Source organism: Bactrocera dorsalis, chromosome 1 (assembly GCF_023373825.1).
Source record: "Bactrocera dorsalis isolate Fly_Bdor chromosome 1, ASM2337382v1, whole genome shotgun sequence".
NCBI classification, from domain to species: Eukaryota; Metazoa; Arthropoda; class Insecta; order Diptera; family Tephritidae; genus Bactrocera; species Bactrocera dorsalis.
The window spans coordinates 48,514,536-48,528,413 of record NC_064303.1 but is presented as its reverse complement, the minus strand read 5'-3'; the positions used below and the strand labels follow the sequence as shown (position 1 = coordinate 48,528,413).

The window sequence follows — 13,878 nt, the reverse complement described above, 5'->3', positions numbered from 1 at the left end:
ACGCGGCCTCCACCAAATATGGTGTCTGGAGATGCCAACGGCAATAATTATCAGCAACTATATGCTATTGCTAAATCAGAAGCAAAAAACAATTTTACTATTAAACTTCTGAATAATGAAATATATAAAGTAAATACTTTCTCCGTAGAGGACTATAGATGCATATCGAAAGCACTTTCGTGTAGAAATATATCTTGGTATAGCTTTGAGAATAAGCAAACGCGGCCAATTAGAGTTATTGTAAAAAATTTGCTCAATTCTTATGATCCAAAATCGATTATTGATGACTTAAAAGAGCAAGGATTAAATGCACTGAGTGCTGTCAATCGTCTCCAATGGAAAACTAAAACTCCCTTTGACATGTTTTTGGTAACATTCAATCCCATGGAGAACATAAAAAAGATTTACGAAACTAAATTAAATTAAATTTAAATTCATTATTTCTATTGAACCGGTAAAACTCCCGAAGATGATACCACAATGCAAACATTGCCAGTCATTTGGCCACACACAAAACTATTGTGGTAAACAACCAAGATGCGTTAAGTGCGCCGGTAAGCATAAAACATCTGAGTGTTCGAAACCAGAAAACCAGCAGCCTAAATGCTGTAACTGTGGGGAAGCACATCCAGCCAACTATCGAGGGTGCCTTGTTGCCAAAGAATTACAGAAAATACGAGCTAACACAATTGGCCACAAAAAATATGATGGTCTAGCCCAAAAAGTAGAAGATCCTGTTGACTTTAGAACAAAAAACAATGAACATCAACAGCAAGAAGATCCAAAAACTACAGCTGAAACATCAAACAAATTTACTTTTGCTCATGTTCTAAAAACAAATAATAATGATAAGATATCCAATAGCAGCATTCTATCACAGATCTTACAGAAACTTAATAAACAAGAGGAATTCAACACTTCATTACAAAATCGCTTAAGCAAGCTTGAAAAATATCTTTTTAATACCAAAGATGTCTAAGTCTATAAAAATTCTTTTATGGAACTCAAATGGATTAATCAAACATAAGAATGAAGTCGAAATTGTGCTGAACTCAGAAAATGTTGACGTATGTATGGTATCGGAGACACATTTTACGTCACAAACCTATTTTAAAATTAAAAACTATGAAACTTACCATACAAATCATCCTAGCAATTGCGCCCGTGGCGGAAGCGCAATACTAATCAAAAGTACGATCAAACATTTTGAGGAAGAAAAACTTTCATCTGATAAGTTTCAAGCTACAACAGTGACTATTTACGGAGTTAAAAGTCCACTCTCACTTACCTCTGTGTACAGTCCTCCAAGGCATCAAATCCAATTTGAAGAGTACCAACACTTAATAAACAGACACAGGTATAGATTCATAATGGGTGGAGATTTCAACGCAAAGAACACGCACTGGGGCTCAAGGCTTACGACTACAAAGGGGAGAGAACTCTATAAAGCACTGCAGTCAACCGGAAGTTACGCATTCTCGACGAACTTACCATCATATTGGCCATCAGACAATCAAAAGATTCCAGACCTGATAGATTTTTTCATTGTTGGCAAAATATCCCGGAACTATTTGTCGATCAATCAGGGTTATGATCTTAACTCGGATCATTCCCCAATCTATTTAATCTATAGTGAAACGGTCATCTTTAAAGACAAAGTAGCGGCCTTGTATAATAAACGTACAGATTGGGAATATTTTAGAACAATGATGGAATGTTACGAAAGTAAATATGACTCTATATTAAATATAGACCAGTTGGAATCTGAAATTTTTCACTTTACAACAAGTATACAACACGCAGCTTGGAAAAGTACACCGGAATTAAAGAAAATGGCAATAAACTCTCAATATCCTAATGATATAAGGGAAACAACTAAATTAAAGAGAAAGCTACGACGTAAGTGGCATCGAACTCGTTGCCCAGCTGATAAATCTATTTTAAATAAAGTCTGTAAAGATCCTAATCGGAAAATTAAGAGGTTTAAAAATGAAAGTTTCACAAAATATCTTCGTTCCCTAAGCAATGGAATAAATTCTGACTACTCTCTTTGGAAAAGCTGTAAAAGACTACAAGCACCAGAAGCTCAAGTATGTCCCATTAAAATAAGTGCTGATAGCTTGGCCAGAGACGATTCAAAAAAAGCAGAAGTATTTTCGGATTATTTAGCCAAAATATTCTCCCCATATGAAACACACGTTGATTATCCTACTGCTTCCATTCAAGAAAACGAAAAAATCCTATGTTGCACAAGTAGTGAGCTAAGTGAGGAAATCAAAAATCTTAAAAACAAAAAATCCCCAGGTTACGACCTGATTACTGCCGAGGTCCTAAAACAGCTTCCTCAAATAAGTATAGTAAAAATTACAAACATTATTAACGCAGCTTTTCATCTTAAATACGTGCCAACTTATTGGAAAGTTGCTGAAATTATCATGATTCCAAAGCCAGGAAAACCAAGATATGATGTATCTTCTTACAGGCCCATATCACTTCTACCGATAATATCGAAGCTATTTGAGAAAATTCTCATAAAACGTATCAATAAAATCATTGAACGGCAAACCATAATTCCAGCGCATCAATTTGGGTTTCGAGCCAACCATTCTACGATTGATCAAATCCACAGGATAAGACACATTATTGAGAAAGTCTTTGAGGAAAAAAAATTCTGTTCTGCCGTATTTTTGGATGTTGCAAAAGCGTTCGATAAAGTTTGTCACAAAGGACTGCTTTCGAAACTGAAACTAATTTTACCGAAACAGTATTATGACATCATAAAATCGTATTTATCTGATCGCTACTTTCGCGTTAAACAAGGAGACAAATATTCTGATCTTAGGGAAATAAAAGCTGGAGTTCCACAAGGTAGTGTGTTGGGTCCTCTTCTTTATATTATATTCACGCACGACCTGCCAATAAACTGCAATTATACAACAGCCACATTTGCAGATGATACCGCGTTGCTTGCTGTTGGTAGTAGTGAACACGAGTCCACTAAAAATCTCCAAAAAGCTGTAAATAAAGTCGTACAATGGGCAAAGAAATGGCAGATAAAGCTGAATGAAGGAAATATAATTACTTGCCCCTTGTAATACTTATTTACATTACCACTAGTTTAAGTCGTTAGTTTTAAGATTTAAGCTAAGCAATTCCACGAACAGAATAAAAAGATCCATTGTAATTTGAACGTGAAATCAAACGCACGCGTCTTTCATTTCTTTTCGCAAGTACTATTGTTTTTCAAAATATTCTCCATCAAGATTTATACACTTTTGCATGCGCTCAAGCCAATTTTCGAAGCACTTTTTCCACTCCGATTGAGACACCTCCAAAACATGGTTTTTGAATGCTTCAAGAGCATCTTCTGGCGACGAAAATCATTGACCACGCATTATTTTCTTGACGTGTGGGAATAAAAGAAAGTCATTGGGTGCCAAGTCAGGGCTGTACGGCGGATGACCCATCAATTCGACGTTTTGGTCGGTCAAAAAGGCGCTGGTTTGAGCCGATGTGTGCCTATAAATGACAAAACGTTCTGAGTGATGTTATGCTAAAAAATGTCAAACTTTCCAATGGAAATGTCAGATTGCACCTGACAACACTTAGTGTTGCCTAGGCCAGAAATATATATAGCAGCCCACGTATATCATTTTAGTGACAAGCAATTAGGGTTTAAATTAATTCGCGCATTCCAAGTAACTTTTCGGTTCTCAAAAAAGCTTGAGAAATTTTCATGGCGCTCGAGCAGGGACTAAGTGCGTGGATTTAGTTAATTTTTAGTAAAAGTGTCAACTAAACGTGCTAGTGCTAACATTCATTATCGTGACTAGATGGCAACTCTACTTGTTAAGAGAGTGAATAATTGTGAGTGCTAAAAAAATTAATTTTTTTTTTGTGAAAAAAGATAGAAAATTAACAAAATCTGCTCGTCAATCCGGAGAGTGAAAAACGCGGCATTCAGGTGTATTGGAGTGCAGAACCAGCGACCTACAACCACTGACTAATTTGGATTGGAAGGTTTGTAATTTCGTCGATATCACTTTTCATTGGACACAGAGGAGAAAACCATCAGCTGTTTGGGAGACTTTTTTGGCGCCACAAAAAATTCTTATATTACCTTAGCCTAAAAGTATACCAAAAATTTTGTTCAACAATTATTCCTAAGGCAACGGAATTATAGGGTTGCCAAGTATTGTTTATTTTATATTTATATTTTTAATTGTTTATATGAATATAATTATAAGCAAATTTTAAAACCAATTATGCCAATTATCAAGACACCACCTCCAGAAGGGGGTAAATTAAGTAAAACTGCCAAAAAAGATGTCACAATGGAAGAACTAACAAAAAAGCTAGAGGAAATGGAAGAAATGTGTAAAAAACTCTCAATCGAAGTAAATACTTTAAAAGCCGAAAATATAAAGCTTAAGTCCGCTGATGTGAAGAAAATCCAGAATTTGGAAAATAAAGTCGAATTCTCAACGGATGAGGAAGAACTAGCTGGAGAAACGGAATGGATTCTAAAAAAAAGACCGGCTAAAAAACGAAAAGCTGAGTATTCTCCTGATCTTCAGGAAAAAGAGAATAACGCCATATCAAACCCGCTTGCCCCAAAAAATAGTACGCGGCCTCCACCAAATATGGTGTCTGGAGATGCCAACGGCAATAATTATCAGCAACTATATGCTATTGCTAAATCAGAAGCAAAAAACAATTTTACTATTAAACTTCTGAATAATGAAATATATAAAGTAAATACTTTCTCCGTAGAGGACTATAGATGCATATCGAAAGCACTTTCGTGTAGAAATATATCTTGGTATAGCTTTGAGAATAAGCAAACGCGGCCAATTAGAGTTATTGTAAAAAATTTGCTCAATTCTTATGATCCAAAATCGATTATTGATGACTTAAAAGAGCAAGGATTAAATGCACTGAGTGCTGTCAATCGTCTCCAATGGAAAACTAAAACTCCCTTTGACATGTTTTTGGTAACATTCAATCCCATGGAGAACATAAAAAAGATTTACGAAACTAAATTAAATTAAATTTAAATTATTTCTATTGAACCGGTAAAACTCCCGAAGATGATACCACAATGCAAACATTGCCAGTCATTTGGCCACACACAAAACTATTGTGGTAAACAACCAAGATGCGTTAAGTGCGCCGGTAAGCATAAAACATCTGAGTGTTCGAAACCAGAAAACCAGCAGCCTAAATGCTGTAACTGTGGGGAAGCACATCCAGCCAACTATCGAGGGTGCCTTGTTGCCAAAGAATTACAGAAAATACGAGCTAACACAATTGGCCACAAAAAATATGATGGTCTAGCCCAAAAAGTAGAAGATCCTGTTGACTTTAGAACAAAAAACAATGAACATCAACAGCAAGAAGATCCAAAAACTACAGCTGAAACATCAAACAAATTTACTTTTGCTCATGTTCTAAAAACAAATAATAATGATAAGATATCCAATAGCAGCATTCTATCACAGATCTTACAGAAACTTAATAAACAAGAGGAATTCAACACTTCATTACAAAATCGCTTAAGCAAGCTTGAAAAATATCTTTTTAATACCAAAGATGTCTAAGTCTATAAAAATTCTTTTATGGAACTCAAATGGATTAATCAAACATAAGAATGAAGTCGAAATTGTGCTGAACTCAGAAAATGTTGACGTATGTATGGTATCGGAGACACATTTTACGTCACAAACCTATTTTAAAATTAAAAACTATGAAACTTACCATACAAATCATCCTAGCAATTGCGCCCGTGGCGGAAGCGCAATACTAATCAAAAGTACGATCAAACATTTTGAGGAAGAAAAACTTTCATCTGATAAGTTTCAAGCTACAACAGTGACTATTTACGGAGTTAAAAGTCCACTCTCACTTACCTCTGTGTACAGTCCTCCAAGGCATCAAATCCAATTTGAAGAGTACCAACACTTAATAAACAGACACAGGTATAGATTCATAATGGGTGGAGATTTCAACGCAAAGAACACGCACTGGGGCTCAAGGCTTACGACTACAAAGGGGAGAGAACTCTATAAAGCACTGCAGTCAACCGGAAGTTACGCATTCTCGACGAACTTACCATCATATTGGCCATCAGACAATCAAAAGATTCCAGACCTGATAGATTTTTTCATTGTTGGCAAAATATCCCGGAACTATTTGTCGATCAATCAGGGTTATGATCTTAACTCGGATCATTCCCCAATCTATTTAATCTATAGTGAAACGGTCATCTTTAAAGACAAAGTAGCGGCCTTGTATAATAAACGTACAGATTGGGAATATTTTAGAACAATGATGGAATGTTACGAAAGTAAATATGACTCTATATTAAATATAGACCAGTTGGAATCTGAAATTTTTCACTTTACAACAAGTATACAACACGCAGTTTGGAAAAGTACACCGGAATTAAAGAAAATGGCAATAAACTCTCAATATCCTAATGATATAAGGGAAACAACTAAATTAAAGAGAAAGCTACGACGTAAGTGGCATCGAACTCGTTGCCCAGCTGATAAATCTATTTTAAATAAAGTCTGTAAAGATCCTAATCGGAAAATTAAGAGGTTTAAAAATGAAAGTTTCACAAAATATCTTCGTTCCCTAAGCAATGGAATAAATTCTGACTACTCTCTTTGGAAAAGCTGTAAAAGACTACAAGCACCAGAAGCTCAAGTATGTCCCATTAAAATAAGTGCTGATAGCTTGGCCAGAGACGATTCAAAAAAAGCAGAAGTATTTTCGGATTATTTAGCCAAAATATTCTCCCCATATGAAACACACGTTGATTATCCTACTGCTTCCATTCAAGAAAACGAAAAAATCCTATGTTGCACAAGTAGTGAGCTAAGTGAGGAAATCAAAAATCTTAAAAACAAAAAATCCCCAGGTTACGACCTGATTACTGCCGAGGTCCTAAAACAGCTTCCTCAAATAAGTATAGTAAAAATTACAAACATTATTAACGCAGCTTTTCATCTTAAATACGTGCCAACTTATTGGAAAGTTGCTGAAATTATCATGATTCCAAAGCCAGGAAAACCAAGATATGATGTATCTTCTTACAGGCCCATATCACTTCTACCGATAATATCGAAGCTATTTGAGAAAATTCTCATAAAACGTATCAATAAAATCATTGAACGGCAAACCATAATTCCAGCGCATCAATTTGGGTTTCGAGCCAACCATTCTACGATTGATCAAATCCACAGGATAAGACACATTATTGAGAAAGTCTTTGAGGAAAAAAAATTCTGTTCTGCCGTATTTTTGGATGTTGCAAAAGCGTTCGATAAAGTTTGTCACAAAGGACTGCTTTCGAAACTGAAACTAATTTTACCGAAACAGTATTATGACATCATAAAATCGTATTTATCTGATCGCTACTTTCGCGTTAAACAAGGAGACAAATATTCTGATCTTAGGGAAATAAAAGCTGGAGTTCCACAAGGTAGTGTGTTGGGTCCTCTTCTTTATATTATATTCACGCACGACCTGCCAATAAACTGCAATTATACAACAGCCACATTTGCAGATGATACCGCGTTGCTTGCTGTTAGTAGTAGTGAACACGAGTCCACTAAAAATCTCCAAAAAGCTGTAAATGAAGTCGTACAATGGGCAAAGAAATGGCAGATAAAGCTGAATGAAGGAAATATAATTACTTGCCCCTTGTAATACTTATTTACATTACCACTAGTTTAAGTCGTTAGTTTTAAGATTTAAGCTAAGCAATTCCACGAACAGAATAAAAAGATCCATTGTAATTTGAACGTGAAATCAAACGCACGCGTCTTTCATTTCTTTTCGCAAGTACTATTGTTTTTCAAAATATTCTCCATCAAGATTTATACACTTTTGCATGCGCTCAAACCAATTTTCGAAGCACTTTTTCCACTCCGATTGAGACACCTCCAAAACATGGTTTTTGAATGCTTCAACAGCATCTTCTGGCGACGAAAATCATTGACCACGCATTATTTTCTTGATGTGTGGGAATAAAAAGAAGTCATTGGGTGCCAAGTCAGGGCTGTACGGCGGAGGACCCATCAATTCGACGTTTTGGCCGATCAAAAAGGCGCTGGTTTGAGCCGATGTGTGCCTATAAATGACAAAACGTTCTGAGTGATGTTATGCTAAAAAATGTCAAACTTTCCAATGGAAATGTCAGATTGCACCTGACAACACTTAGTGTTGCCTAGGCCAGAAATATATATAGCAGCCCACGTATATCATTTTAGTGACAAGCAATTAGGGTTTAAATTAATTCGCGCATTCCCAAGTAACTTTTCGGTTCTCAAAAAAGCTTGAGAAATTTTCATGGCGCTCGAGCAGGGACTAAGTGCGTGGATTTAGTTAATTTTTAGTAAAAGTGTCAACTAAACGTGCTAGTGCTAACATTCATTATCGTGACTAGATGGCAACTCTGCTTGTTAAAAGAGTGAATAATTGTGAGTGCTAAAAGAATTAATTTTTTTTTGTGAAAAAAGATAGAAAATTAACAAAATCTGCTCGTCAATCCGGAGAGTGAAAAACGCGGCATTCAGGTGTATTGGAGTGCAGAACCAGCGACCTACAACCACTGACTAATCTGGATTTGAAGGTTTGTCATTTCGTCGATATCACTTTTCATTGGACAGAGGAGAAAACCATCAGCTGTTTGGGAGACTTTTTTGGCGCCACAAAAAATTCTTATATTACCTTAGCCTAAAAGTATACCAAAAATTTTGTTCAACAATTATACCTAAGGAAACGAAGTTATAGGGTTGCCAAGTATTGTTTATTTTATATTTATATCTTTAATTGTTTATATGAATATAATTATAAGCAAATTTTAAAACCAATTATACCAATTATCAAGACACCACCTCCAGGAGGGGGTAAATTAAGTAAAACTGCCAAAAAAGATGTCACAATAGAAGAACTTGCAAAAAAGCTAGAAAAAATGGAAGAAATGTGTAAAAAACTCTCAATCGAAGTAAATACTTTAAAAGCCGAAAATATAAAGCTTAAGTCCGCTGATGTGAAGAAAATCCAGAATTTGGAAAATAAAGTCGAATTCTCAACGGATGAGGAAGAACTAGCTGGAGAAACGGAATGGATTCTAAAAAAAAGACCGGCTAAAAAACGAAAAGCTGAGTATTCTCCTGATCTTCAGGAAAAAGAGAATAACGCCATATCAAACCCGCTTGCCCCAAAAAATAGTACGCGGCCTCCACCAAATATGGTGTCTAGAGATGCCAACGGCAATAATTATCAGCAACTATATGCTATTGCTAAATCAGAAGCAAAAAACAATTTTACTATTAAACTTCTGAATAATGAAATATATAAAGTAAAAACTTTCTCCGTAGAGGACTATAGATGCATATCGAAAGCACTTTCGTGTAGAAATATATCTTGGTATAGCTTTGAGAATAAGCAAACGCGGCCAATTAGAGTTATTGTAAAAAATTTGCTCAATTCTTATGATCCAAAATCGATTATTGATGACTTAAAAGAGCAAGGATTAAATGCACTGAGTGCTGTCAATCGTCTCCAATGGAAAACTAAAACTCCCTTCGACATGTTTTTGGTAACATTCAATCCCATGAAGAACATAAAAAAGATTTACGAAACTAAAACTATATTAAATTTAATTGTTTCTATTGAACCGGTAAAACTCCCGAAGATGATACCACAATGCAAACATTGCCAGTCATTTGGCCACACACAAAACTATTGTGGTAAACAACCAAGATGCGTTAAGTGCGCCGATAAGCATAAAACATCTGAGTGTTCGAAACCAGAAAACCAGCAGCCTAAATGCTGTAACTGTGGGGAAGCACATCCAGCCAACTATCGAGGGTGCCTTGTTGCCAAAGAATTACAGAAAATACGAGCTAACACAATTGGCCACAAAAAAGATGATGGTCTAGCCCAAAAAGTAGAAGTTCCTGTAGACTTTAGAACAAAAAACAATGAACATCAACAGCAAGAAGATCCAAAAACTACAGCTGAAACATCAAACAAATTTACTTTTGCTCATGTTCTAAAAACAAATAATAATGATAAGATATCCAATAGCAGCATTCTATCACAGATCTTACAGAAACTCAATAAACAAGACGAATTCAACACTTCCTTACAAAATCGCTTATGCAAGCTTGAAAAATATCTTTTGAATACCAAAGATGTCTAAATCTGTGAAGATTCTTCTATGGAACTCAAATAGGTTAATCAAATATAAGAATGAAATCGAAATTGTACAGAACTCGGAAAATTTTGACGTATGTATGATATCGGATACACATTTTACGTCACAAACCTATTTGTAAAATTAAAAACTTAACTTAACATACAATTCATCCTATCAATTGCGCCCATGGCGGAAGCGCAATATTAATTAAAAATACGATTAAACATTTTGCGGAAGAAAAACTTTGAACTGATAAGTTTCAAGCTACAACAGCGACTATTTACGGAGTTAAAAGTCCACTCTCACTTACCTCTGTGTACAGTCCTCCAAGGCATCAAATCCAATTTGAAGAGTACCAACACTTAATAAACAGACACAGGTATAGATTCATAATGGGTGGAGATTTCAACGCAAAGAACACGCACTGGGGCTCAAGGCTTACGACTACAAAGGGGAGAGAACTCTATAAAGCACTGCAGTCAACCGGAAGTTACGCATTCTCGACGAACTTACCATCATATTGGCCATCAGATTATCAAAAGATTCCAGACCTGATAGATTTTTTCATTGTCGGCAAAATATCCTGGAACTATTTGTCGATCAATCAGGGTTATGACCTTAACTCGGATCATTCCCCAATCTATTTAAGATATAGTGAAACCGTCATCTTTAAAAACAAAACAGCGGTCTTGTATAATAAACGTGCAGATTGGCAATACTTTAGAACGATCATGGAATGTGACGAAAGTAAATATGACTCTATATTAAATACAGACCAGTTGGAATCTGAAATTTTACATTTTACAACAGGTATGTAACACACAGCTTGGAAAAGTACACCGAAATTAAAGAAAATTGCTGTAAACTCTGAATATCCTCGTGATATAAGAGAAATAATTAAATTAAAGAGAAAGCTGCGACGTAAGTGGCATCAAATTCGTTGCCCAGCTGATAAATCTATTTTAAATAAATTCTCTAAAGATCTTAATCGGAAAATGAAAGTTTCGCAAAATATCTTCGGTCACTAAGCAATGGAAGAAATTCCGACTACTCTCTTTGGAAAAGCTGTAAAAGACTACAAGCACCAGAAGCTCAAGTATGTCCCATTAAAATAAGTGCTGATAGCTTGGCCAGAGACGATTCAAAAAAAGCAGAAGTATTTTCGGATTATTTAGCCAAAATATTCTCCCCATATGAAACACACGTTGATTATCCTACTGCTTCCATTCAAGAAAACGAAAAAATCCTATGTTGCACAAGTAGTGAGCTAAGTGAGGAAATCAAAAATCTTAAAAACAAAAAATCCCCAGGTTACGACCTGATTACTGCCGAGGTCCTAAAACAGCTTCCTCAAATAAGTATAGTAAAAATTACAAACATTATTAACGCAGCTTTTCATCTTAAATACGTGCCAACTTATTGGAAAGTTGCTGAAATTATCATGATTCCAAAGCCAGGAAAACCAAGATATGATGTATCTTCTTACAGGCCCATATCACTTATATCGATAATATCGACGCTTTTTGAGAAAATTCTCATAAAACGTATCAATAAAATCATTGAACGGCAAACCATAATTCCAGCGCATCAATTTGGGTTTCGAGTCAACCATTCTACGATTGATCAAATCCACAGGATAACACGCATTATTGAGAAAGTCTTTGAGGAAAAAAAATTCTGTTCTGCCGTATTTTTGGATGTTGCAAAAGCGTTTGATAAAGTTTTTCACAAAGGACTGCTTTCGAAACTGAAACAGTATTATGACATCATAAAATCGTATTTATTTGATCGCTACTTTCGCGTTAAACAATGAGACAAATATTCTGATCTTAGCGAAATAAAGGCAGGAGTTCCACAATGTGGTGTGTTGGGAGCTCTTCTTTATATTCTATTCACGCATGACCTGCCAGTAGGCAGCAATTATAGAACAACCACATTTGCAAATGATACCACGTTGCTTGCTGTTGGTAGTAGTAAACAAGAGTCAACTATTAATTTCCAAAAAGCTGTGAATAAAGTCGTACAATGGGCAAAGAAATGGCAGATAAAGCTGAGTGAAGCTAAGTCTGTACACATTGTATACAATAAGATACAGCTCTTATCAATTTTCATAGATGGTGAACGAATACCGTACTTTAATTCCGCTAAATACTTAGGAATGACGCTTGACACTAAGCTACGGTGGAAAGTTCACGTAAAAAACAAACGTAAGGAGCTGGACATGCGACTCAAAAATTACAATTGGTTAATCGGTAACAAATCAGTGTTATCCATCGAAAATAAGTTACTTATCTATAAACAAATACTCCGACCGATATGGAGCTATGGTGCACAACTCTGGGGATGTACTAACGCAAACAATAAGAAAGTCATCCAACAATTCCAAAACAAAGTACTAAGACTAATTGTCCAAGCGCCTTGGTATTGTAGATGTGCTGATATAGAGCGTGATCTAGGCGTAAACTCGGTTAACGCAGAAATATTAAAAATTGCAACAGCACATAGTGCAAGATTGCTACAGCATTGTAACGAAGAAGTAGCTATGTTAACTTCTGGAGATGGTCCACCAAGACGACTCAAACGCCTCAAACCCAGCGATCTTTTAAATTAACCAATACTCTCATAGTAGTTTTGTGATTTTGTAATTATATGTTTAAGTCATATTCAAGTTGTTTGTTAGTCCTTTCTTTTATTTGAACTAGTTATAATGTATAAACAAAATAAAAAAAAAAAATATCGTGACTAATTGCCTGTCAGTTTTTTCGGTGTTCTGTCTTCGGAAGTGAAGTGCGAAAAAACAAATTGGAGCAATAAAGGAGATTTTTTAATTTTTCATAGCTTAGAAATCGTACTTTTGATTCAAAAATTACAATTTAACGGGAAATAATAACTGTTAAATTTTGTCGTCAAGCAATTGTTCATTTCAACTGTGTTTTTTAAAGCGTGCAGACGTAAGTGTTTTATATCTATTGAGTATTAAATATTTTAAATTGATAATTAAATGTACTCTAAAAGGCATTTAAAACGACTAGTGAATAAAAAAATAAATAATTTATATAAAAAACAAAATAATAATACACAAAATGAAAATGATGTGGAAAGTGGTAATGAAATTGAAAGTGATACAGGCTCGAAAGAAGTGAAAGGTGGTACAGGCTCGAAAGAAGTGATAGAAGATTTTTGTTTGCCAGCTGAACCACTTTCAAAACAGTTAGCTATTCGGGCAACTGAAAATCGAATATCAAGGGCCGCATGTAATAGTGTTCTTGCAATTTAAAACTTACAAAATTTAAATGTGCCTATATCAAAAAATAAGCTCTTATAATCTTTCCAACCAGATGATACTAATGTAATAGCCATGTCGCCTGGGGAAAATATCAATGTGTCCACCAATACTTCCCGAAACACCTCCTCCTGGCAGAAAAACATGGAACAAAGAATGCGGAAACTAGAGGAAATATCGGCGCACAACACTATACTCCCGGAGCGGATTATTGACATATTGCAACCGAAGAAGATTGAACTAATGATATTTCCTATTAAAAACATTAATGATTTAGCATCTACAGAGTCGTGGCTTTTGAATAAGCCTGAGGCAGAAATTGTGAGTATGATAAAATACATTTGATAAGATGTTACTAAACAGTTTGAGTTTATTATAG

At 35.3% G+C, this 13,878-nt stretch overlaps 1 protein-coding gene across 4 annotated transcripts in view; it reads left to right on the top strand.

Annotated features, from left to right (window-relative positions):
• Positions 1-13,878, top strand: part of LOC105226812 (uncharacterized) — a 159,114-nt gene that overhangs the window by 82,279 nt on the left and 62,957 nt on the right. Inside the window, exon 9 of one of the 4 annotated variants that reach the window (XM_049462465.1) lies at positions 13,555-13,820. The exons of the other annotated variants lie outside the window; for them this stretch is intronic. Coding sequence (XP_049318422.1) covers positions 13,555-13,820 — 266 coding nt within the window. The remainder of the gene's footprint in view (positions 1-13,554; positions 13,821-13,878) is intronic. 4 annotated transcript variants of the gene reach the window in all.